The sequence below is a fragment of the Lycium barbarum genome, chromosome 6, assembly GCF_019175385.1.
Source record: "Lycium barbarum isolate Lr01 chromosome 6, ASM1917538v2, whole genome shotgun sequence".
In the NCBI taxonomy this organism is placed as follows: Eukaryota; Viridiplantae; Streptophyta; class Magnoliopsida; order Solanales; family Solanaceae; genus Lycium; species Lycium barbarum.
Genome location: NC_083342.1, coordinates 122,141,525 through 122,169,482, shown reverse-complemented (window position 1 = coordinate 122,169,482; position 27,958 = coordinate 122,141,525). Strand labels below are relative to the sequence as shown.

At 35.0% G+C, this 27,958-nt stretch overlaps 2 protein-coding genes across 2 annotated transcripts; both read right to left on the bottom strand.

Moving 5' to 3' along the window:
• Positions 1-4,517: 4,517 nt before the first annotated feature.
• On the bottom strand, positions 4,518-6,560 carry LOC132644565 (uncharacterized). The gene is made up of 3 exons (XM_060361156.1): positions 5,988-6,560; positions 5,217-5,831; positions 4,518-5,063 (listed from the first exon to the last, which is right to left on the bottom strand). The coding sequence occupies exons 1-3, from the start codon at positions 6,558-6,560 to the stop codon at positions 4,518-4,520; spliced, it is 1,734 nt and encodes a 577-aa protein (XP_060217139.1).
• An 18,789-nt stretch (positions 6,561-25,349) lies between these two features.
• Positions 25,350-25,970, bottom strand: LOC132644562 (3'-5' exonuclease-like). The gene has a single exon (XM_060361153.1). The coding sequence runs from the start codon at positions 25,968-25,970 to the stop codon at positions 25,350-25,352; it is 621 nt and encodes a 206-aa protein (XP_060217136.1).
• Between the last annotated feature and the right edge of the window lie 1,988 nt (positions 25,971-27,958).

The window sequence follows — 27,958 nt, the reverse complement described above, 5'->3', positions numbered from 1 at the left end:
TAACTTACCACTCCCCACACCCCTATTTTTTAGCTGCACACTTTCTCTCTCCCCCCTTTTCCTAAATATACACGTTTCTAACTCCCCATCTCCCCTAATTTCGTGCTTTTCAAATCAGTTTCTGATTTCTTTCACTTTCTTTTTTTACTCTGTATTAACTGCTCATTAATTTCAACCTTTTACCCCCAAAATTCAACTCTATTTCCTAAAATATGTAAGATTCTCTGTTATTTTTGTGTTTTAAACGACGAATATATATATTTGAATTCATCTGTTGAAATATCGAATTCAAGTTGAGTTCATAATTGAGGTAACAACGTTTTCACTGCAATTTTTTTTTCCTGAAATTTTGAAAAATATATCTGAAATATAGTCAACAGAAACTAGAATAAGTAATATTGAACATATTAATTAAAATATAATTAAAAAATATAGCCAAAATATAGTCATAATTGAGTTCATAATTGAGGTAGCAACGTTTTCACTGCAACTTTTTTTTCTTATGAAATTTTTCTAAATATAGTCAAAATATATGAAAAATATATCTTAAATATAGTCAACGGAAACCAGAATAAATAATATTGAACATAATAATCAAAATACAATTAAAAATATAGCCAAAATATATATGAAAAACAACTAAAAAGTTCAGAAAAATATAAAAGTTGCAATTACACGGTGAAACGTGTAATTCAGTTGATGAACAAATCAAGCTTTGCATGATTTATGGAACATTAAAAAGGGATTTTTTTTAGTTATATTTTGGGAAAAAATATGAAGAGAGTTTTTGAATTCAAATTTTATGTGAATGATTAGATGTTGAATGAGATATGTGATTAGATATGGAAGAGAATAAGATTTGCGTGATTTATGGAACATTAAAAATAGATTTCTGTTTAGTTTGAAAAAGTTTTTTTCCCCTTAAATAGAGGCATTATTTGCTCAACAGTTCCGTGTATTTAGTCTATATTTATGCGACGCGCCCAGGACCTAAATATAGAAAAAACCAGCTACGAATTGTAAATAATGAACTTGTAGTTATAGTTTGTTAGAAACAGCTAAAAGGTAGCTCTTTGTGAAAATATCCCAAATTAAAGACCAACCCAAATAAAGGGCAATCCGCGCAAAAAAAAAGGCCTTTTCCTAGTTTGAGGAAAAATTTCATAGTCCGTGAGGGCTCAACTCTCGATTATAGCTAAACATATCAAGTGGACAGGGACAAACTAAACCAGTCCAGCCTAATCTGATAACAGGGCTTTATAAGTGGACGGCCCAACAACTGGAAGGAGGTTGGATTGGGCCATCATTGTTATCCGGCCATGGCCCAGTAAAAGCTCTGAAACTTTTCTACAGCCACGTGTATAGTTTAACTTTATGTCCGGCCATCCTTGTTCTCTGTCATAGACTCATGGTCCAATTATGCAGAATAAAGTAAAAATTATAGCCAAATATCATTTAGGCATCTAATTTACAAAAATATGTACATAATGTATAGGTAGTGTATATTTTATATTAAATATACATATCTATACACAACATATACAGTCTACATGTATAGGTAATGTATACTTCGGTGGATACATTTACTTACGTTTACCCAGAATCAAGTCAAGTTCTTCTTAATCCTGTTGAATAAGTCTATCTGAACCATTTCAAATATAAGGATTTCTTTTTGGATTCTGCAATTTAATTTTAATTTAATTTAGAGGGATAATGGCCTTCTTTTTCAAGAATGATTAACCACATTCCGTTTGAAGAATAACTAAGCTCCATCCGTTTAAGAATTAAAAATATTAGTTTTAAACCTTGAATACCCTTTATGATATTCATGGCTTCGCCACTAAATGTGAGGATACCAGCAACACAATTAGACAATGGAGAACTAATTGAACATAATTACGATTAATAATCCATACGACAAAACCAAGATGCATTAGACACACTCAGCGCCAGATCCAGGATTTCAAGGTCCTGGGTGCTTTCCTTTAACGATAAATGACGGTTGTCCAAAAAGGAAAACCAGCATAAAGAAAAACTACTCTATTCAGGTTAGGACGTGATAATTTTTCTCTTCTTTTTCTTTTTAGACTTTTTGCCGCGATGAAGTTTGACAAATTAGAAAGGGAAAAAAAGAAAAAAGAAAAAAAAAACAAAGTAAGTAGTGAAAGAAAAAGTCAATTGGTAAAAATAAAAAAGAAGAATATGCATTAAAAAAGTTAAGAAACAAAGCAATGAGACACAAAAATAAGAACTAGAAGAGTATCCAAAAATAACCTTTGTGGAGGATCGAACCCCTAACCTCACACAAACATGGAATTTGACATTCCACATCCAAACCAAAGCACCCATAAGCACATTTGTGCAATGGGTGCTTACCAATTTAATATATCTATTTTTCACAGTTTTATATAGAAATATATATATATATTCCGAGACGGGTTTAAGGGGTGCTCGAGCACCACAATTTTCTATGTGGGTCGCCCCTCACACTGAAGACAACGTAAATAGCCTAAACACTGGAAGTAGATAATTCGGATGCCGCCGAATAAACCTAAAAAGATAAAGTTGACGACAAGGAAGAACAAGCAAAGACGACAGTCAACATATCTAAAACTCCAAATTTACTACTAATAACGATTAATAGTTCGATCCATAAAGGATAGCTGGTGAGAAACCTTGTAGGAAGAATAAGCATCAATGCATGCATGTTCAACTTGACTCTCACTAAGAACCCTTGCCTCCCAATTGCTCATGCGAACAGGTTTTGGTTTAGAGATATCAAGACTTCAGATTTCATAAGCAAGTTGTTTCAAACCTGGAGAATAAGACAACGCCCAAGGACAATAATTGTCATAAGAAACACGAAGATCGCTACTTTGTTTACACACCAAACCATATTCATCCTTCAGTTTACGTATGTCTTCAGCAACGTCAACTCCCACAAATACGAAATTGGTACTAGAAAAGAATGTGTTGAGGATTTGTGGGAATTCGTCCAAATACAACAACTGGACAATAAGACAATCGTCGTCGATGCAAAGTTGGAGTGTGGCTAATTTGTTGCTCGAGGGTTGATGATCCGCCACTGCACAAAAGTACTACCCCCTCTGTCCATTTTTACATGTCTTGTATATTAAAAATAATTGTCCAATTTGGCAACCAAGAGATAATTTACCATTTCATACCTATTTTACCTTATTATTAATTATTGGTTGGAAAGTTCAAGGAATTTTAATTTTATTAGTTGCACAACTTTTGGTGAAGAATTTTTTTTATTGTTGAATCACCACAACCGGTTACATGTATGCTCCTTTACTACCTTTCCTCATATACTTTAACTATACATGCTCGGAACAAAGAAACAAAATACAACTTCTAAGTGAGTAGCTTATCTATCCATTCCCTTTCTTTAACACTTAAGTTGGTTTCCTACACAGAAAGGAAGACTTTCTTAGTTTGCATTCCTATATCAGTTGCTTTGTCCAGTTATCTGGTGTTGGTATCTTCAAGTCCCAAATTGCTTTATTTCTTGCCTTCCAAATCCAGTAAACCAGAGTTGCAAGGATAGTTGTTCCAACCTCCCTGCACCCTTTCCCGTTTATGCACCTTGACAACTCTTCAACATGCCCTGAATATCAGTTTGTTGTAACCTCTTGTTCCTATCCAGTTGAGAATTGTCTATAGGAATTGCCGGAGAATCTGCATTCAAAAAATAAGTGTTGTACTGTCTCTGCATAACCCCACATATGGCATATTTATCATCTTGGATTATACCTAGTTTAGGTAAGTTTACTCTGCTCCACACCCATCTTCCCCAGTACCACACCTCACTATTTCCCATCCTCCATCTGCAACCATTATTGATTGTGTATTTCCCAGTGCCACATTGCCACCCATTCTGGACAAAGCTACGGGCTAACAAGTCCTTAATTTTACAGATCTTTTTCCAATACCAACAGCAGTCCATGGGGTATGAGTACTGCCACCACTCATTTTCTTTTAAGTACAATACACATGACTCACCCATTTCACCCAAAGGTTATTAGCTTTTTGAGTTATGTTCCAAACATATTTGGTAATAGAAGCTTTATTTCATTTGATGCAATCAGTGATTCCCAAACCCCCTTTATGTTTTGCCCTACACCAGATCCCATGCCACTAAAAGAGTCCTATTTGTAGCCACTTTCCCATCCCATAAACTGTTCCTGCACAAGGCATTTATAGCTTTCAATACTTGCTTTGGGAGAAGAATGATGGAGGACCAATAACTATGAATGTGGAGGAGGACAGAGTTAATTAATAACACTCTTCTAGCATATGAGAGATGCTTGGTGCCCTATCTCCTTATTCAGGCAGTAAGTTTATCCAACAGTACTTCGCAATCCATCTTTGATATTATTACCATACAATTCTCCATTTATAACAATTGTGTATTGGATTGTAGTTAAACAATTCATGATCCATTTGATACACTAATAAGGAAATTCTAGGGCATGGAGCATTTCCTCTACAATCTCCTACTCCACTATATCATATGCTTTCTTCAAATCTATTTTAATCAAGCAAATGCTGGTGGTTTGTTTCCTTTTATATAGTCTAACTAAATCCTGACAAATTAGGATATTTTGGACTATAGTTCTACCTTTCACAAATGCACTTTGGTTTGCTGAAATAATGCTAGGTAAAACTATTTTCAATCTGTTTGATAACACTTTAGAAACCACTTTGTATATGGTATTGAAGCATGCTATAGGCCTATAGTAACCTACTGCTTCTGCATGGTCTGATTTGGGTACTAAGGTCAAGACAGTGTTGTTCCAGACCTTGAGAATCTTGCCTGCTCTGAAGAACTCTTTAACACCTGCTATTAGATCACTACTAACTGTATCCCAGTAGTCTTTAAAGAATTGGCTGCCATAACCATTAAGCCCTAGTGCCTTGTCCCCTCCAATTGCCCATAAAGCTTTCTTCACCTCTATATCAGTCACCTCACCTACCAGTAATTCTTTATGTTCATCTGAGACCACAGGGCCCTTCTTGATAGTAGAACTGCAGACTCTGACCTATCTGTACATGAAGTGCCAATTAGTGAAGTGTAAAAGTCCACAAAAGCATTGGCCATACCAGGTAGGTGAGTGATGGTGTCTCCATTTCTATCTCTGATTGTGAAGATTATATTAGCATTTGTTCTAGCTTTAAGCATGTTGTGAAAATACTTTGTATTTAAGTCTCTCTCTTTCAACCAGTGCACTTTGCTCTTTTGCTTTTAAAAACTGAGTTCTGGCTTGATCCCATCTTTGGTATTCTTTTGCAAGGTGGACTTCAGTAGATACTAATAGGCAGTTTGTAGGGTCTTTCTGTAATGCTCTTTGACATTCCTCTAGAGCTTCCCTTACTTTATCATTTGTGACTTCCACATCCGTGAAATGCTTTCTGTTAATACCTCTGAGAGTAGACTTGAGCCTATTGAGCTTGCCTACTAATCTGAACATCTGAATACCTTCTATATTTCTGTCCCAATTAGTTTTTACTTGTTGGTGGAAATCAGGAGCTTTTCTCCACATTTTGAAGTAGCTAAATCTGTAAGGAGGGTGCTGATTCCTATTATCCCAGGTGATAATTGCTGGACAGTGGTCCATTAGCCCCTCATTCCCACAATGCACTTCTGAACTTGGGAGAGTAGAGATCCAAGCTCCATTCACCAATACCCTATCTATTTTGCTGTATACCCTGCTTTTTTCATCATGTTTGTTATTCCATGTGTAGAATGCTCCTGAGGATCTAAGCTCTTGCAGTGAGCATTCCCCCACACAGAGCTTGAAGTCCTTAATCTATAAAAGTGGTAAAGGTCTGCCCACTCTTTCATTGCTATTTAGAACACAGTTAAAATCACCCATGACTACCCATGCACCTTGTGTAGTACCATGAATTTGCTTAATATCTTGCCATAAATCCTTCCTAAGGGACTAATCATTAAACTCATAAACCATTGTTAACACAAATTTATGTTTTGTGCCCCTATGCTCCACATCACAGTGCACTAGCTGTCCTGACATTCTCAGTATACCAACAGTAAACAATAAAGGGTTCCAAAGTAGCAAAATCCTTCCACTAGGATGGTGAGCCAGATTTGTACTAAAGGACCAATCTTTACAAAGATTAAGAGCAACTATTGAAGCTTTTGATCTCTGAATCTTTGTCTCTAGAAGCCCAAACAGACCAACTTTGTTATTATACATAAACAGAGATATCTTCCTCTGTTTATCTTGTCTGTTCATGCCCCTATTGTTCCAGAATCCAATTTTATCCATTTGGGGGAGGATCCCTCCTCCCCTCCTAGAATAGGGACCCATTCCTTTTACAGTTTTTCCACTAACACCAGCGTTATTTTTAATAACTACTTTAGTAGTTACCTCCTGATTCACAGCAGACCCCTTTGCTGGGCTTGTGACTTGAGGTTGAACCAGTCTAGTCCCCTCATATGTGCTTATTGTTGCTATCTGCTTCTCTGTAACAATTGCAGAAGTACTCACTATTTGTTCTCCAAGAGGTACAAACATATTCCTAGTAGGGATGAACACTCTTTTTAGTTGTGGTTTCCTTTTCTTTCTTGGGCCATTTTGTACAGTTTTTCCCTTCTCATTCTCTTAGTTTGCAGCAGGATCAGCCTCAGAAGGTTGTTTAGGTTCATGAGGGTTCTGAGCCACACGTGCCCATTTTTGAAGCCTTCTACATTGTTGTATGTCATGCCTAAAATTCCAAAGTGATCACATAGTATTGGCTTCCATTCATACTTTATTTGTTGCTCAAATATCTGGCCAGTTCATTTTCAAACATCACAAATTCAGGGTATGTTTGATTCAGAGGCACTTCAACTATGACCTTGGTATACATGAGCTCTTCCTTTATAGTTGTAGCTATGTCTGCCTTAATAGCAGTTCCAATTATTCCGGCAATCTTTATCCAAGTTGTTTTCCCCCAGTACTTCAAATCCAGCCTTACTAGTCGAATCCAAATAGGCACTTGCTCTACCATAACCCTACTCATCTCTATTTCTGGCTTCCAAGGCTTCACTACCACTGATTTTCTATCAAAGGTTTCCATTCCCTCCTCAACAGCCTTAGTACGAATCTCTCCACTATGGAATCTTACTATGAACACACCTTTACTGATCTAGGCAACCTTGTATACTCCCAAGGGCCCCCAGATATGCTTAAAATATCCTTCTACGATTGTTAGTGGAGGGTTTGATCCAAGAACAAAGCAAACCACTGCGGAGTACCAATATCCAATCTCCTCCTCTTTCACACCATCCATTGTGAGTTTTACATTTGGAGTAGGTATTTTTGCTCCCTTCAAATCAAACCCCCCTCAGTAGGCAATGTATTCCCTATAACATTACTCCATGTCTTTGTAGTCGAATTTGGGGCTAGGGTTTGGACGATACCTGATTCTTCTTCAATATCAGCCCATGACTCTTTGCCGGAGTTCTCACTCCAATACCGTCGGAGTCATCTGTGCTGGTTCTGCCAGTGGTGATTGTTGCAATTGTAGTGGGATTATCCCTTGTGTAGCACGTTCACACTTCACATTTTCTTTGCATCTTACAATTGGGGAATTCCCCGTTTTCCTATGGTCTTAGATTGATGACCTTTGCTGCCTTTCCCTCTCCCTCTGTTCCTCTGCCAATGGTCTCAGAAAGTTTTTAAAGTATGTTTTATCAATTTCAATCATTAGGCTACTTAGTAATAATTCGTGGTGATATAGTAAAATTGTCATTCTATTTATGGGTCCTTAATGGGCATGCCAAGTCAATTACATTACAAGTAAAAATGGATGGAGAGAGTATCACCTTAATTTATTTATTTTGTACTAAGGGCCTGTTTGGAAAGCCACCCAGGTAATGGGAATTTGGGTGTAATTACACAGTTTGGTCTGTTTGTTTGACCAAGTAATTACACAGTTAGGTGAAAATTGGGTGTAATTGAGAGGATGTAATTACACTCTCCAATTCTCAAGAGAGGGCTAAGAATTGAATGTAATTACACCCTGTAATTCCGGAATTACTTTTTAGTTTTATTTTAATTTGTTTTTTTATTTTTACTTTTTAATTATTTTTATTTTTTAAAATATATTTTTCTTTTATATTATTTATCTATCATTTCCTTTTTTCTCAATCCCAACATTTACTTCTTGTAGTTCCATGTAATTGCTCACATTTTTATTTTATTAATTTAACATAACCCTGCTATTATTCTAATTTTTGAAACCACACCTCTTATTATTAGAAAGAATGAGTCATTAACAAACTTGACATATAATGAGTGACGTTATTAAAATAGAATTTCGTTATGAATGAGGTTATAGACTTTATTTTTCCTTTCTTTTAAATTATGTTTACTTAAGTCACGTTGGAACTTACTTATGTAATGTTGGAATTTGACAAAAGAGTATTATGTTAAACTTTTTCTTTTGGATTTTGAATTTAGGTTATATTTTCTATTTAAATTTATTTGCTTTAGTACTATTGACTTGTTATTTCACATTGCATGTTATTTATTTTTCACTTACAGTTGATAGATTTTTTTTGTCAAACATTTGAATATGTTATGACATTATATTTATATTTTTTTTTGTCAAACATCCCATCTATGATGTTCTCACAAAAAAAGTCTGCTTTTAATTTTTATAATTAATTAAAATTAAAATATTATTAATTTGAAAAATATATATCAATTAATTTTTACAACATTAGTTACAAATATATGATTATTAATTAATATATTTTCAAGAAACAATGTGTTATTAAATAACTAATTTAATATCATTTATAAAGGCACGCATTTTTTAATATTAATTTTAAATTTTTGATAATTAAGTTTTATTTTTAAGTTAAACAAACTGTGTAATTACAATTGTGCAACCAAACAACACGCTTGTAATTACAGTTACGACAAACAAACAGGTAGTTGTAATTAGAATACTGGGTAATTACAACAATTCCAATTACCAGGTGGCTTTCCAAACAAACCCTACTTGGGAATACCATTCACTTTGACGCTATTCATTGTAGTTAAGTGATCAAGAAAACGAATGGTTCCTCTTTAAGTATTCCATGCCAAAAGTAAATATGGCTGAGCTTTCCAAAATTTAGCAGTCAAATTAATGCTTTTTCTACGTTTGATTTTTACAGTTCGTAATTTAATTCGCTTAGTTCGTAATTTAATTCGCTTCAACTTCCTAGAAGAAGAATTTCTCCTATTGATATTGGAAAATGAAAGGGAAAATTTCACTTATAAACAATTTATGGGTCAAAATTACATATTCATAGCCCATATTTTAAATTACAAACCTATAGCCTAACATTTCATGGCCCAACTTGAATATTCACCTTTATACAATAATATACAAGTTTATACACCTACTGTAGACAATGTATACACCCTGTATAAAAGTGTATAATAATGTATAAGACTAGTATACAATATTATACAACAATATATAAATTTATACATCTACTGTAGACAATGTATAAACCTTTGTATAAAAGTGTATACTAATGTATAAGACTAGTATAAAAGTGTATAATAATGTATAAGCTTTGGGGAATCGGTGCCACTCACTTCCAACGCAAAGGACAGAACCTGAACCACATGGGGAAGTTTAACATATACACGGAGGAACGTGTATATGTGATTTTTTTTTCCATAATCAGGAATGAATGAGAGACTTTCAGAACATGAAAAGAAGGTGCATGCATCTAGCCTCATATGCTAAACACCGCACCAGAAATGACTGCATCTAGCAAGAACAAAGTAAATGGAGAAATAAAAACATAGCTGTAGCTGTAAAATGGAAAAAAAAATCACATATAAAAGTGTAATGGGAGGAAGGAAAAAAGTTGAAGAGGAAAAAAAATGGCTATGGCGGGTAATTAAAAAAACATGGGCTAAATCAGGTAAATATTTTGCCATAATTGGCACACAGTGTAAAATTCCCAAAAAGCAGTTTGGTCAAATATTATCAGTACTCCCTCCATTCCATAATAAGTGACTCTTTTAGCTCATGCACACCCTTTAAGAAATTACTTACTCCTAGAAAATTATGGATATTTTAACTAACTTACCCCTAATTAATGCTTAGAAAAAGAAAAGTTATTTAATGATTCTTGATTATAAATAAGGGTAAGTTTGGAAGAATAGGATTAATTTCTTCTTGAAATCCTAAAGCGTCACTTATTTTAAAACAAAATAAAAAGCCTAAAAGGTCACTTAATATGGAATGGAGGGAGTAGTATCTATTAAAAAAAAAAAAAAATCCACATTAACCTCCTCGACCCCTCCTTTTAATTTATTTCAGATTACTAGCCAAATATTTATAATCGTAAGCAGCCATGCTATTTTAGGTTCTAGGTGAAGTATTGAGTGCAACTGGTCTTTTGTTAAGGATAGCATGTATATCGTAGAAAAACAAACCAACACGTTAAGGTATACAAAATGTATAAACAAATATATAACATATTGATGGAATACTAACGTTACATAAAATATTCCCATATAATATAATTGAAATAAATAATCATTTTTTCAAAAGCTGAAAGCATATAAATAACATTTGAAGAAAAAATATTAGAATTCTCTCGGTGGCAACCTTATAGAGGGGAGACTCTTTGAGATAATTCTTCTTTTTCATAAGAGATAATTATGAGGAGAGAGAAAATTATGAAAGACTGATAAAAGAGGGAGTGAAGTAAATGAGTATCGATGGAAATATATCCTTTAATTAATGGAGAGGGTTAGTGTATAAATAGATTATTATTATATGTTTTAAAAAATATGTAATTCGTATTTCTTGTATATAATGCTTACTATCTGATGTAGTAGGTAAAAATCTCATCCAATCCAAGAATATCCAGCCCAATGCCAGAAAATGGCCCAGTACTAGCACGACGCAAGTTAAGTTCACAAATGACCTCACTAAGCGGTGGTTCTTATATTTTGGCTCGCTTAACAATTTTTTTTTTAAAAAAATAGCCTTCACTTCAGAAAATTTGCTGCTAGGCAAAGCTTTAGTAGTCCATCAAGCATAAGATGTAGATATAGATTAGTTTTATCTATAAGGCAAAAGTTTAAGATATTTCAAGATATTGAACCTGCTCAATTAATGGATCACAAGTTCTATCTTATAAGCAAAACGTAAAACTTATGTCTGACGCTAGAGGTGTACAAAAAAAAACCAACAAATCGCACCAAACCGACTAATGGTTTGGTATTGGAAAAAAAACCCAACTAAAATTGGTTTTGGTTTGGCTTTAACTAAAAAAAAGTCAAACCGAACTGAACCAACCCGACATTACATTTATAAAACTTTCGGAAAAGGGCCTAAAATACCCTCGAACTATTGAAATTGGTGCAAAAATGCCCTCCATCCAACTTTCAGCCTCCAAATACCCTTACCATCCATCTATTGGGTCTAAAATACCCTTATTGCTAACAGACCCATTTCATTAAACACGTGGCAAGTTTTTATTGGTTGGCATATAAAATTAACTAAACTAATTACTTTTTAATAACCTTGATCGGAAAACCCATTTCCCCCCAACCCGACCCACCCCTTTTCAACTAACCATTTAATAGACTAAGAAACCCTCCAACCCATTTCATCGAAAAAATCAGCCGCCACCTTCTTCTTCATCTTCTTATTAGGGTTTTTAGAATTATTCAATTTTCTTCTTAGTTTTCTACAGACATTGGTCTTCAAAATTTCCATTCACTGTGAAGATTGGAAAAAGAAAGTCAAGAAAATTCTACAAGTACAGGTATTTATTTACCCCCCTTCTCAAATATATATACCCTTTTCTTTCAGTTAATTTCTGTTCTTGAGCTTCATGACATGGTCTAGTTAATTTTTCTGATGAAAAAAAAATTATTATCTTTTGAAATTTCTATATTTGGTTAAAAGTTTTAAATTTTCATGTTTGTGAGTCTTGAAAACTTAATTTTGTTTCCTTTTTTAGGAGTGTATGCCATAGAAGCAGTTCAATCTTTACTCAGGAGACTACACAAGTCCGGTAAACACGTCGAATCAATCGTTGTTTGTTGCATTCGCTCTGTTAAAATGTCAAGCACGTCCTCGTCTGTTTCTTCTCCTCAACAAGTTTAGTCTCGTACTTGTAAGTGCGGATTGATTGCAAGATATTTTACTGCTACGACTCCTGAGAATGGTGGACGTCGATTCTACAAATGTCGTCTTCCTGTGTCAAACTCTTGTGGTTATTGGGATTGGATCGATGGTAAACTTCCACCTCATGTGTCAACGATGATCCACAACAAAAAAGTTAAATTGGATTTAATTTAGAAGGAAATAAACCATTTGAAGAAGATCGTGGAGGGTATGGGTGGTATTGAAAGCCAAGAACTCAACAAAGTGTCCAACATCAATTCAGAGTTGAAGAATATAGATGATACTGAATTTTCTGATTTGAAGAAAGTTTCTACATTGGAGGATAAAGTGTCAATCTTGGAGTTGAAGAGTGGTATTGAAAGTTCAAATTTGAAGAAAGTGGAAACCTTGGAGTTGAAAGTTCACAAATTGATAAGCTTGTTTCTAATGTCTTGGGCTATAATTGTTGGTTTTGTAATTGCCAAGATAATGTAGTGTAATTGTAGGTTGTTGTAACTACCAACAAAATGCAGAATTGTAGTGTCTTTGTTTGTTTTTGTTTTGGGTTGGTTAGGTTAGTTTTTGTGAGTTGGTGTTGATGTCCACTAAATTTATTGTGCACTAGTTGTTGTAATGCTGGTGTTTTGGTTACTAATGAAGAATTTCTGCATTTGCTCATAAGTTGTCCTTAACTCAATTTCTTTACACTTTTTTAAGTTGCTTAACTAATTCATCTTCTCTAGTTTGGAAAAGTTCTATATGACTAGACAACACTTTCACTACTGGAACTCCATAAAGATTTCAGTCTTGTAGAGTTCATGATGTTGTAATGCCTGGGTATGCTGTTGTTACTAGACATGTATAAGCACACGGTGTTTCGTTCAAGTAATCTAAATGCCTTCTCTTTCAGCACTCTAGTAAAGAGTCAATCAAGGGTAGAGCAGACAGGTAGACTATACAAGTACAAAAAGATTAGGCTTAGGAAATTTGCAGCAACTTCACTTCATGATATACCAAAAATGTTACATTCATCTTCTCAATGACCCTTATGCTCGGAGAAATATAGCTATATAAATCATAAATGTTCATCTTTTTAGCTGTTGTATGCACCATAATTTCCATTGATCTTAACCAGGACAAGTGACACTCCTGATAAAATATGACAAACCGAATAATGGCAATGGCAAACCAAATACAATAAACACATGATCAGTAACTAACAATGGCAAATTGAATAAACAGCACAACAGGTATCAATAACTAACAATGGCAAACGTATTCAACGGCGGGTTTAAACAAAATTTCCATTCTACAAGACAAACCGAATAACTAACAATGGCATTGTCATATATTTTGCAAAATGTTCAACCACAAGACTACTTCATTGACATATATGGAAACCCACAAAAACTAAGCACCCAAAAACTTTTGAAGTAAATCAATACAACCACTTCTAAGACTGATTCACAACAAAAAATAACAAAATATGAAGTTTAATTGTGACATTACATAATATTGAAAAACTTAAAAACAAACAACTACTTGAACCAAGTCACTTATGCCCTAATGCTTGCCCTTCTTTGCCTTCAACTTCCCAATTTTCTTCTCCTTTGCTACTTCTAACTGATTTGAGGTCACACATGGTTCACCTCTCCAACCCAACTTTCTTGGTGAGTATGGCATATTAGTAGACTTGCTCACACTATTCTCATCTCCCCTGAAGCCAATTTTCCTTGAACCAGTTGGTGGCTGATGCATCTTCTTGCGTTGAAGCCTAGTTTTAGCTTCAGATATCACCTTAGGCCTAAGAATTGGCTGCTCATCTTCATCATCAATTTCTGCATCATCGTGTTCATCAACAAGTGCTCTTGAAGGTGCAACTGGTTGGTTATTTGAAGTTGAAGGTGCATGATTATTTTTGGCAGACCTCTTTGAATGCGCAGTAGCTTTGGCTTTGGCTTTGGCTTTTCTCTTTGATTTTGAAGGTCTAGCAACTTCAGAGATTGGTTGGTTGTTATGTTGGCTGGAAGAGGCATTAAAGCTAGAGTTGGGCATGAAAAGAAATTCAAAATCTTGACTGCCTTGGGGTGCTGATAAGGGCACATCTTGGACTGTTTGTGCACCTCTTTGAAGCTACAAATATTGTCAAGTTAGACATTTAAATAGGATAGTGTAAACATTGAATAATTAAGGAAAAAATATTTTACCAGAGGACATCTTCTTTTTTTGTGGTCTGTTGCACTGCAGTGCCCACATGTCATTTTCAGACCTTTTCTTAAATTCTTCCACAGCCCCTCCCTCTTCCTTGCCTCATTATTTTCCCTTGTTCTCTTAATCTTTGGCCTGCTAACCATTTTATGTATTTCTGGTGGCTCCAATAGCATGAGATGGATCAACTTTCCAGAATTTGTCACCTCTAACATGTTGTATCTTATGCATGTACACCAATATGTAAGCCTCTTTTGAATACCACCAATGCATCTCATTCAGTGGTTCTTGTTTGTCATGAAGTAAAGCTTTAATGGCATGAGGACATGGAATTCCTGTCAAGCCCCATGTCCTACATGTACACTTCTTCCTAAGTAGATCCACAACATGTTTATCAGAACCCTAAACCACCTCATACCCTAAGTCTTCATTACCTTGAACTTGATAGCCCTGTGCAATGATTCTGAAATCATTATACAAATCCATGGCATATGGGCTGAAATCTCTAGTCCAAGTTCTTACCTCATCTTCAAGATCTTTCAACCTAGTCATCACCTATTCATAACATTCAGAATAAATGACAATGAATGAGACATATAGAATAAACTTAATAGCTCCAAACCAAAAGGAAAGCAGCTAACTATGCAAGTAAGTATTAACTATAAGTTCCAAAGTTCCAACTATGCAGTAATTAAACTTCAGGTATGCAGTAACTATGCATGCAGCAACATATAGACATATTGAACTATGCACCTACTAGGCAGCAACATATAGACATATTGAACTATGCAGCTAAGCAGAAACTATAAGTTCCAAAGTTCCAACTATGCAGTAATTAAACTTCAGGTATGCAGTAACTATGCAGCAACATATAGACATATTGAACTATGCAGTAACTATGCCGTTAAGCAGTAACTATAAGTTCCAAAGTTCCAACTAGGCAGCAACAATGCAGCTAACTGTGTAGCTAAGCAGTAACTAAAAGTAATTAAAAGGAAAGCAGTACTTTTATCAAGGGAAAGTACTTTTATCAACTAACTATGCAGCTAAGCAGTAACTATAAGTTCCAAATCAAGAAACAGCCAAACATCAGAACAATTATCATCTCCATTACAATGACCACTTTAGTAGAAACAGCCTAACATCAGAACACTTGAACAAAAATGCTATAAGTTCCAAATCAAGAAAGTACACTTACCAGAAATTATAACTGGACATATAATGAAGCTAGACATTAAAATTGATTATAACTGGACATATAAGCATAGTGCCGGACTTAATGAAGCTCCTCTAGTCATTATAATTGATTAATAAAGTGGGAAGAAACTGAAAGTACAAGTCTTTATATTCAAAGAGATATACCTTTATTCTAATATCTTCCAACATCTTGATTATTGGTTTGTTCCTTGCTTCTAGAAGCCACTTGTTGAATGACTCAGTAAAATTGTTCTCAACTGAGAAGTTCTTGCAGACTGCGTCAATATAGGCCCTGCACCAATGATCTGCTGGGTACCACAACAAATCTTTGACAGCTTGTTCAGACACAACACCTATGGCATTCAACTGATCATAGAATTCTTCTTCGTATGTGCTCCAAGCAGACCACCACATTAACTTCTTCATCTCTACACCCCTCCACATCTTGCTCCCATTGGCTTCAATGTGCCTTACACACCATCTGTGGTGTGCTTTAGGAAGCATATGAGTAACAACATCAATCAATCCCTGTAAGAATCATAGCACAACAAGTTAAAGTACATCAACTAAACAAAACAAAAAATCAGAAACTAATAATACAGGAAAACAAATACCTTTTGCATATCAGACATTAGTGTCAATCCTTCACCATCTGCCAGCTCTAAAGAATTTCTCAACAACTGAATGAACCATTTCCAAGTTCCGGATGTTTCTCTATCCACTACTGCCCAAGTTAGAGGATAAAAGTGCTTTTGTGAATCTTGACTAAGGGCAACCAATTAAATTCCCCTACACTTCCCTTTAAAAAATGTGTCATCCAACCCTATAAATGGCCTCAAACCTCATCTCCAACCACTTTTTAAAGCTTGGAAGCACACATACATTCTCAGAAATCTTCTTTTACCTTGTTCAAAGAGCCTCTTTAGATATGTTTATCACCACATCAATACCAGAATTGTTATCCCTCAATTCTTGAGCATAAGCCTCCAACCTATTGAAATCATCAAGGTAGCTACCCTCCAATTTCTCTAAAATAAGTCTCTTAACCCTCTTCATCAACCAAATCCTGCCTCATATCTTTCACCTTGTACTTAGGATTATTCTGCACTTTATTCTTGAAGTAATGTGCTAAAGCTTGTTGAGTAGCTCTTCTATTCTTAAATGCTGGCTGACAATTATGTTCTAAATGCAAGGTCTTAATCTTAAATTCCTGACTTTTGTTATCTTCAGAAATCAAACACACAAAAGGATAACCATTATCGCAGTTATATTTAACTCTATGACTGTCACTATGATCAACTATAAGTCCTTTCTTATTAGAAACTGATAATAGCTCACAACTCTTTTAGCTTCATCAAGATCCTTAATGCTCATACCCTTTTCTAACACTAAAAACCTGTCTAGTTTCTCATTCACTTCCCTATTCTTTTCCTTTCTAAAAAGTTCCTATTCTTCACTGTCATAGTCACTAGGAACTGGTTCATTATCATCATCCTCTTCCTCACCTGACTCACAATCAGTTCCTACATCTACTGATACAAAGCATGGTTCTTTATGATGAATGATGTTGGGAGCTGAAACATTATCTTCACTTTCATCTACAACATAGAATTGCAGCACACAAAACTCACTAGACAGAGAAGATTGAAGTGTTCTAATGCCTGCATCACTCTCAACCAAAAAATATCTCCAAGAATGCCCTGTGACCAATAGCCGTTTTACCACCCTAAAACCTAATTTTCAGTGTATTTTTTACATATATCTATATAAGACAACAAGTCCGGATCATATCCCTCCCACACATGGTTCTGTTTTTTTATGTAGACAACTTGAGTATTCAGGACCCACTTGCCTCCATAATTAAATACTAAATCAACCTTGTCAACCATACTTCAAGAAAAGCATATGGCAAACATAAAATAAAGGGAAAGAGAACCATTAGAAACATTAAAGAAAGGGAAATAGAAAGCTGCATACACAACAATTGAATAGGAAATAGGGAATCTATCAATATTTATGTGAAGACAAGGACAACGGAAGAGGGACCACATGCTTTAAAAAATAGCATACATAGACATAAGCATTGAATAAAGTACCAAAAACAAACAAAAATTGAGCTGTGCATGAAAAAAAAAAACTACACCTAACATTCATAAAGACACCCAACAGATACACATATACACAATACAAAAACAGGAAAAAAAAAAAGGCAAGAAATGAAGAGGAAAAAGCATAAAAAGTGGTCTGACCAACAAAAGATTCCAACTTGACATAACAATCAACAAAATATTACAACTTAAAACAATAATGAAAAAAACCCTAACTTGTGACACTTTATATAGTGTGATAGAGTAACATCAACAAAAAAATGACTAAACAAGCATATAACGCATAAAACACATGGAAGATCAACAAAAACGACAACATATATCAAATCTCGCACAAAATAAAAAAGATTCTAAACCCTAACTGAAAATAAATAAGCAATAAGCAGCAAAATCTTACTTCAAAGGAGGAACACAATTCGTACAATCCAAATCTTCACCTAACGAACATATTCACGCAGAAAATAGGGACATTTTGGCTGGAAATTGGTTTAAATTTTCTAGGGTTTTCAAAGTGGTTCAAGTTGGAATATAAGAAATAGCGGCGCTGAATGTTTTTTTTAATGAAATGGGTTCTATTCATTTTTGTTAAATGGTTAGTTGAAAAGGGACGGGTTGGGTTGGGGGACATGGGTTATCCAATCAAGATTATTAAAAAGTAATTAGTTTAGTTAATTTTATATGCCAACCAATAAAAACTTGCCACGTGTTTAATGAAATGGGTCTGTTAGCAATAAGGGTATGTTAGACCCAATAGGTGGATGGTAAGGGTATTTGGAAGCTGAAAGGTGGATGGAGGGTATTTTTGCTCCAATTTCAATAGTTTGAGGGTATTTTAGGCCCTTTTCCGTAAAACTTTTAGAAATATTTAATACATAAAAATATTTATTTGTAACGTAATTTATAAATATCTCTTAAATTTTTCATAGTCTTTGTCTTTTAACATAATATATTTTATGCTTGACTTAGAATTTTGAATGGTCCAATAAATTTTATTGCCAATAGATGTCAGTAACTCAAATAAAGGCCAAATCAAAATCAAAACAATACTACTGCTAATTAAAAAAAAATCTAACACTAGGAATAACAATAATGTTGGATATCAATTTTTTTAGTTTTGCATTGGTTTAGATAGTAAAAATGTCTAACTTAATTTTCTTTCTTTCTTTGTCATGTAATTAATACTTATTAGTCGTACTTATTTTACAATGACTTAGTATTTTTAGATTATGATCATTTTTTATGCTTATTAACTAGCGATATTTATTTTATGTGATATCATTATTTTTTTTGTTGAATATTAAATTACAATGTCATCACTCATCTCTCATCTCACATTTTGTGTTGTATTTTTAAGAAACACCTCAATTATATAGTTATATCTTACTAAGATTAAAGAAATACTTGAAGTAAAAGTTATTATTTTGTATGAAGACTTATTCGGCAAAAAAACCTGAAAAAGCTGAGGTTGAAACAACCCGATTATTGCTGGTTAGGTTGAAACAACCCGATTATTGCTGGTTTGGTTTGATTTATAAATTTGAAAACCCGACACAATTGGTTTAGTTTGGTATTTGAAAAACCCGAACCAACCCGGTTCATGTACACCCCTACCCGATGGGCAACAGAGGCAAAGCTTTTATTGTCTGTCAGACATAATTTCTAGCAATTTGATTTAATTATAGTTTTGATGATCTTCATTTGACAAAAATACTTTTTACAATGCAAGTAGATTTTGAAAGCTTCGTGAAACATGCTCTAACTCGACACATTAAGAAGAATTTTGCATCAAACCATGAAAAGGGTATTCTTAATGAAGTACTCAAACAGTCAAATGATTCAAAAGATCTAAAATTATGTCATCAAATGGAAGGCACGTGGTAATTTTATCTTAGTTGCGGGGATAGCTTAAATGGACACATTTAGTATAGGAATATCCTTTCGGACTCCATTTAGTTTAAATTTGTTTAGAATGATATGTGCAAAATATATTACCTCGTTCGAGTAAAAACATAAACATAAGGCTATGTGAAGATAATACCTGACAAACAATTCAAATTAAAGTACTACTGAATATAAAACATAAATTAAAGTACAAATATCATTCAACTTTTGTTAACATGAGCATACATCATGTAAAGATTATGCAAGCTGTCATAGTTAGGTAGTTATAACTAACTACTCTATATGGTTAGGTAGTTAGAGTTAACTAACTCAAGGTAGTTCAACTAAGTGTGAGGTGTATATACACAAGCAAGTAGAGTATATTTCATATGATGGAATCATTTCTATATCATTGAAGATTCTAGAAATCATCTCTCTATAACTGAATTCTTTCCTCTCTTCTTCTCATTCATGCTCCATACGTTAGCTTCTTATTCAAGTTTCGTTATTCCTTAAGCTTTCTCTTCATTCTATCTTAGTAATTCAAGCTCCTATCAATGGAGTTATCATGGTATCAGAGCCTCTCGCGATTGTAGATTAGATCGAGGTAAAAAATCAGTGTTCATAGTTTCCAAAACTGCTTAGATTCGAAGCAAATCAAGTCGAGTAAAAAATAAGCATCAAACAGTTAGATTTGGTGATTTCAAGTTCATTCGAAGGAGAAGATCTTGACAAATGTAACTGTTAAAGGATCACGAACTCTAGGAACTGGAAACAACAATATGAACAACAATACAAATGAATCAAATGGAAATACAGGCACTGGAGCAACAGCTGCATCAGGATCAGTGATAGATCACACTCATCCTTTGTACTTGCAGTCAACAGATACACCAGGTAGTTCTCTGATTACTATGCAGTTAATTGGTTCAGAAAACTATGCATTATGGAGTAGGTACATGAGAATTGGATTGGTAGGAAAAGGAAAACTAGGATTTGTTGATGGTAGATATCCAAAAAATAGCTTTTCTGAAGAACTGCATGATCTGTGGGAGAAGTGCAATGCTGTAGTACTCTCATAGATCATGAGTGCAGTCAGACCTGGCTTGCTTAGTAGTGTTGTGTATGCATTTGATGCTCACAAGGTCTGGTGTGAGTTAAAGGAAAGATTTGATAAGGTCAATGGATCTCAAGTGTTTTATCTGCATAAGGAAATTCACACTTGCACACAAGGAACTATGTCAGTCTCAGATTACTTTTCAAAACTAAGTGACTTTTGGAATGAACTTGATGCAACAATGCCTTGTCCTGGATGTCCTTGTCCTGAATCAAAGAAATTCATGGAATATTTTGAGTACCAGAGACTCCTACAGTTTCTTATGGGACTTAATGAGTCTTATACACAAGCTAGAGGTCAGATTCTCATGATGTCCCCCACTCCGAGCTTAAACAAAGCTTATTCGCTCATAGTTGATCAGGAAAGTCAAAGAAATCTAGCTAGTGCTGCTCATGCAAGTTTGAGGTCTGGAAGTATTGAAGGAACAACATTCTTCAGTCACAAAGGGAGTGGAATTGGAAGTGGTCATGTAGGTGGTACTGTTCCAGGAGGAAGTGGTGGTGCACCAAGCAGTGGTCACTCTGGGAACCATTTGAAGTCACAGAAACAGTTCATAATATGTGAAGTGTGTGGTTATAAGGGACATACTAGGGAGCAGTGCTTCAAAATAGTGGGATATCCACCAGGTTGGAAAACAAAGAGAAAAAATGGACCACATGCAAATCAAGTTGCACCTAGTCAACCTGTAGCACACATGGCTGCAAATCCAGCACAGGCTCCACCTGCAGCATTCTTCACTCAGGATCAATACAGGCATATTCTACAGTTGCTGTCAAAGGGAAGTGACACTGCATCACCAGAAACATCTGCTAAAGCAGCAGTAGGAGGTAGTGTTTTAACTGCTTTGGTGTCCAAATATGTGAAAAAAGAGTGGATTGTTGATACTGGAGCCTCTAATCACATGACATCAAAAGTTGAAATGCTAATAGGAATAAAGTGCATCTACCTAATGATAGTGTAGTGCCAGTGTCTCATGTTGGAGAGTCAAATATATTTGAAGATCATCTCCTCACCAATGTTCTGTTTGTGCCAGAGTTCAAATATAGTCTCCTATCTGTATCTCAGCTCACAAAAGAACTAAAGTGCTCAGCATCTTTCTTTCCTAATTTCTGCATTTTTCAGGATCTCTACACTGGACAGGTCAAGGGGATTGGTAAAAAAGAGTGTGGCCTTTACATACTAAGGGAAAGAGGATCTCATCAGTCTTCACTTCAACCTATAAGGGAAGTTGCTAATACTGCTGGTCTATCTGAGTCTAGTTCTTTGTGGCATAAGAGATTAGGACATGCTCCTGTTGATATAATAAAGAAGCATGAGTTCTTTAGAAACTCACTATCTGCAGATCATTCTCATTGCCCTATTTTTCCTTTAGTTAAACAACCTAAGCTGTCTTTTCCTATCAGTACTCATATCTCACAATCTTTGTTTGAACTGGTGCATTGTGACATTTAGGGACCTTATAGAGTTCCTACCCAGAATAATAAAAGGTACTTTGTAACCATTGTGGATGATTTCTCTAGATATACTTGGATCTTTCCGATAACCTCTAAAGCTGACACTATTGTAGTTCTCAGACAATTCTTAACTTAAGTTAAAAATGTGTTTTCCACTTCCGTGAAAACACTCAGAACTGATAATGGGGGAGAATTCTTCAGTTCTGAGTGTCAAACTATGCTTAATGACTATGGGATAATTCATCAGTCATCATGTGTGTACACACCTCAGCAAAATGGTATTGCTGAGAGGAAACACAGAACCATTCTTGACATGGCTAGAGCTATCAGATTTCAGGCCTCTATTCCTTTGAGATTTTGGGGAGAGTGTGTCTCAACTGCTGTTTATATTATTAATAGAATTCCCTCTAAATTACTGAAGTTCAAATCACCTTTTGAGCTGTTGTACTCACACCCTCCATCACTCAGCCACCTCAGAGTTCTTGGATGTTTATGTTATGCTCTTGTCCCAAAATTTCTGACGAGTTCTCTCCCAAAGCTATACCAGCAGCTCTCCTTGGCTACTCATCCACTCAGAAAGGATATATCCTATATGACCTGCACAATAAATCCTTGTTTGTTAATAGACATGAAATATTCCATGAAGAACTATTTCCCTTTAAACACATGCAAACCTCATCCAACCTAGTTTTTCCTGTCTTAAACCTCCTATCTCCCACTCTGTCTCAGTCTGTTAATTCTTTATCACATCATAGTGAGCCCTGTCCTATTACTGTTGAATCCCTTGAACCAAGGTCCCGTCCCACACCTACACCACTATCACCTCCACAAGATGAACATACTCATGTCTCCCCACCTGTACCTATAGCTACCAGGAAACCATCCAAAGCTGTCAAACCACCACTATGGATGCAAGACTATATCACCACATCCACAAGCAATTCCTGTCTATACTCCCTATCCAATCATGTGTCATATAATCATCTTTCACCCTTTTATAAACATATCTTGACTGCCTATTCAGCTCATGTTGAGCCTTCCTCCTTTAAGGAAGCCTCTGCTGATCCTCAATGGGTGCAAGCAATGCAGTTAGAGATTGATGCCTTAGAGGCCAACAAAACTTGGAGTTTGGTTGACTTAACTTCTGGAAAAAAGCCTATTGGCTGCAGATAGGTTTATAAAATCAAATACAAGTCTAATGGTCAAGTGGAGAGGTTCAAAGCTAGACTTGTTGCCAAAGGATACAGCCAACAAGAGGGTCTGGATTATGGAGAAACATTTAGTCCTGTTGCAAAAATGGTTACAGTTAGATCAGTTGTTGCTTTAGCTGCTGCCAAGCACTGGTTCATTTACCAAATGGATGTTCATAATGCTTTCTTGAATGGTAATCTCCTAGAAGAGGTGTACATGAAGATTCCTGAAGGGTTTGCCAGACAGGGGGAGTCTCATAAGGTCTGCAAACTACATAAGTCACTGTATGGGCTTAAGCAAGCCCCTAGACAGTGGAACTTGAAGTTAACTGAATCTTTGTTGCATATGGGGTTCCAACAGAGTCACTATGATTACTCTTTGTTTACAAGGAAGTCTGGTAGTGACACTGTGATCATTCTAGTCTATGTAGATGATCTCTTGATAACTGGTAACAGTCAACAACTATTGTGTGACACTAGAAGAAATTTACAGAAGAGATTCAAGATGAAAGACTTGGGTGAGCTCAAGTTCTTTCTTGGAATTGAATGTGCAAGATCAAATAAAGGGATCATACTATCTCAAAGAAAGTATGCTCTAGAGCTAATAGCATAATCTGGTTTAGGAGGAGCGAAAACAGCTGGTACTCCTCTTGAACTTAATCAGAAATTGACCTCATTCCAGTATGATCAATGCACCTGAAGCAACAATACTGAGAATGATTAAACAACAAATAAACAAAAGCCCGAGGATAGTAGTCAGGCCTCTCCAAGTAAAAACAATAAGAAGAGTCAGGCTGTAAATGATGAGTTGCTTCAGGACCCTAGCAAGTACCAAAGGCTGGTAGAAAGACTACTATATCTTACCATGACCAGACCAGACTTGGCTTTCTCAGTTCAGGTACTAAGTCAATATATGCATTGTCCAAAAACTTCACATATGGAATCAGCACTTAAAGTAATCAGATATGTAAAAGAGGAACCTTGATTAGGCTTGTTCATTCCCGTTGAAGATGCTACTAAGTTGATAGCCTATTGTGACTCAGATTGGGGTGCATGTTTGGAGCCTAGGAGGTCAATTACAGGGTATCTAGTCAAGTTTGGAGGAGCTTTAGTGTCATGGAAGTCAAACAAACAGGAAACTGTGTCTAGAAGCTTAGCTGAGGCTGAGTTTAGAAGCATGGCTACATGTGCAGCTGAGGTAACTTGGTTAATTGGACTATTGAGAGAATTTGGAGTAGAAGTTGAAGTACCAGTGAAGATGATATGTGACAGCAAGGTTGCTATCCAAATTGCTGCCAATCCTATATTCCATGAGAGAACCAAGCATATAGACATTGATTGTCATTTTGTGAGAAAAAGAATCTGTCAAGGGCTACTTAAAACTGAGTATGTGCACACTGATGATCAACTAGCAGACTTGCTAACAAAGGGACTAGGCAAGGCACAACACTAGCACCTACTCAAACAACTTGGAGTAATGAACTTGTTTAAACCATGAGCTTGAGGAGGAGTGTTAACATGAGCATACATCATGTAAAGATTATGCAAGCTGTCATGGTTAGGTAGTTATAACTAACTACTCTAGATGGTTAGGTAGTTAGAGTTAACTAACTCAAGGTAGTTCAACTAAGTGTGAGGTGTATATATACAAGCAAGTAGAGTATATTTCATATGATGGAATCATTTCTATATCATTGAAGATTCTAGAAATCATCTCTCTATAACTGAATTCTCTCCTCTCTTCTTCTCATTCATGCTCCATACATTAGCTTCTTATTCAAGTTTTCTTATTCCTTAAGCTTCCTCTTCATTCTATCTTAGTAATTCAAGCTCCTATCGATGGAGTTATCAACTTTCACGAATGGCAATTTAGATGCATTCGAGATTACACATAAAGAAACACACGGCAATAGCCTAAACACACTGAAACAAAAACATTTTTACTTCAGACGTCGCTGATTAATATCATTGACAAATTAAACAGACATAACAGTAAACCACATATTTGGACCACTTAAACTTCAAATTAGCTTCAAGTTTCCATAAGGAGCTTATGACCAATCTCGTAGGAAGCATACGCATCAATGCATGCATACTCAACTTGTCCATCATTAAGAACCCTTGCCTCCCAATTGCTTTGACAAACATGTTTTGGCTTAGCCATATAAAGCCCACATATTGCATTAGCAAGATCCTTCAAACCTGGACGTGAAAATCTACCAGGCCACTTATTCTTAGCAACATCACGAATATCAGCTTTACTACTACAAACCAACCCATACTCATTCTTCAGTTTAAGGATATCTTCAGCAACCTCAATTCCAACAAATATAAAATTAGGATTAGCCAAGAATTTTTTCAGGGTTTGTGGGATTTCGTCCAAATAGAACAACTGCACTATCAGACACGAGTTGTTAATGCAGAGTTGGAGTGTGGCTGATTTGTTGCTAGTGTATGGCATGAAAGTGGGCCTCCATTCAGTGTCTAAGCCCACAACTGTTTGTTTTCCAGAATATTTGGAAAGCATTTCACTAGCCCATTGATTGGCAATTGCAGCTTTGTCAGTCACTGTTGTTTCAATTGTTTGTCCACCAAATTTGATGTGGTACCTTGAGGTGGTGCCAGAGCTAGTGCTACCATGTGATGAGTACATATTTGTTAAGTTGTGATAATAAAATCAGGATTGATGCATTTTGGTAGATGGCTCGTATGACATTTTATGGTAGGGAGATTATGTGTTTATTAATTAATCTTTTTTGGAAAATGAATGGTCTATTAAATACTCCATGCACGCAGATTGCCAAAAGTAAATAGGGATGACTGACGGGTTCTTCAAAATTTAGCTGTCCTATTAATGCTTTTACAGGTTTGATTTTTACTCTATGTTAATTTTGTTTAAACTTCCAAGGAGAGAGTTTATCTTTTAAATTCTGATACATCGTCTCCATAGGATGTTGGAAAATGAAAATCAGTAGGGTCAAAAGTTTCGACGATAATTTCATTAGTGTTTAATTATATACATTCACAACGAGTAGATTATCAGTGTAATTTAACATGTTACTCCCTTCGTCCTATAATAAGTGTCACCTTAGCTAAAAAAAATTATCTCATAATAAGTGTCACCTTAGGAAACCAAAACATAAATTAGCTAATTTTTTCCAACTCTACCCTTAGACAAAACTGACAAGTTAAAATAACATCTAAATGATGATTAAAAAAGTCACATAGTAACTTGGTTGTTGGGTTCCCAATATCAAAAGAATTAGTACTACTCGTGCATGCATGCTCTAATCAAAAGGAAAAAATAATTTATTTTTATTATATAAAGGTAATCTAGTAAACTTCACATTGCATTATTGATTTCTTAATATGCGTGTTTTTGGCTAAGATGACACTTATTCTGGGACGGAGGGAGTATTATATTTTATTAACCATTTATTTTAAGTTACGATCAATGTTATTTAATCGAGTTATTTCAATTATCTTTAAGAGAACTAATTTTGTAAATATTATTTTAACAGTGCATAGTTTTAAACTCATTTCATTAATTCCCTCGACTCATTTTTTCATTATATCTTTGCTTCAAGAACTCGCTTTAAATTTTGAAGATAAGTTTGAACCTAGGATGGACCAAATAAAACACATACTTTAAATTTCCGTTGTAAAAATAGTTCGAGCTAGCGACTTTTCAATTTTGTAATTGAATAATAGTCGTAAACTCCATTACAATAACTAGGAAGTTTTATCCTTTGGAATTTGAAACTCCACGTCCATGCTTATTTTTTGAATTACATAAGCTAAAAAGTGTCTATCTGCGGATTCTATTCCAGAAAACTAATGCTCCACCAAGGCCTTTGGGCCACCAGCCTTTATCTGAAAAAAAGCCCATGATTTTCATTCTACAACAGTCACGTTTAACTCATATTTGGAGAAAATGTCTAAATTGTGATGTTTATGCTCCAAGTTAAATGATTTCCTAGTATTTTAATAATGGAAAATATACAATTGAGCTTAATTATAAATTTTTAATATTTAGATAGCAGTCAAGGAAAAAGAAAGCAAATTGGAGTGATCTTGAAAAAGAAAAAGAAGAACTGAAATTAAACAATTGAAGATCTTGGAAAGTTTAAAGTTAAATTATTTATAAATAAAAAGTATAATATTTTCTTTGAGACCAATATAAGAAAATTGTGACATAATTTGAGACGGAAGGAACATTTTCTTTCTAACCAAAAGTTTATATAAGCAAAAAGAAGATTAAAAAATATGAGAAGAAGAGGATCGTAGTTCTCATTTTGCCCTTCTGTTGGACCCATGAGCATTAATGCTAGAGGACAAAATTGATAGGAAATGCTTTTACAGGGGGTAAATGTGTTAGTATTAAATTAAATTTTAAAAATAGAGACGTTTTTGTGACGTCGCAAGATTTATTGGGACACAAGGACATGAAAATATGATCCCTTGACCTGGGACAACATCTCCATTTGGATTTGTTTGTGGTCCTCCAGATCCAACAATTGTCAGTCTACACGTGGATGCGCTAGTGTGGAAATTGACAAGTCAAAAATATAACTTAGTAGCCGTTTGGCTATAAAAATTATTCACTTTTTTTCCGGAATTTTTTTTCACTTTTTTTATTAC

Excerpts from the sequence above, each read along its gene's own strand:
- LOC132644562 (XM_060361153.1), bottom strand. The coding sequence starts at position 25,970 with ATGTACTCATCACATGGTAGCACTAGCTCTGGCACCACCTCAAGGTAC.
- LOC132644565 (XM_060361156.1), bottom strand. The coding sequence starts at position 6,560 with ATGTTTGTACCTCTTGGAGAACAAATAGTGAGTACTTCTGCAATTGTT. Across the intron at positions 5,832-5,987 it reads ATAAATTTGTGTTAACAATG|ATTAAGGACTTCAAGCTCTG; the intron begins GTTTATGAGTTT and ends CCACTTTTATAG. Across the intron at positions 5,064-5,216 it reads GAGAGAGACTTAAATACAAA|GTCAGAGTCTGCAGTTCTAC; the intron begins GTATTTTCACAA and ends ATGTACAGATAG.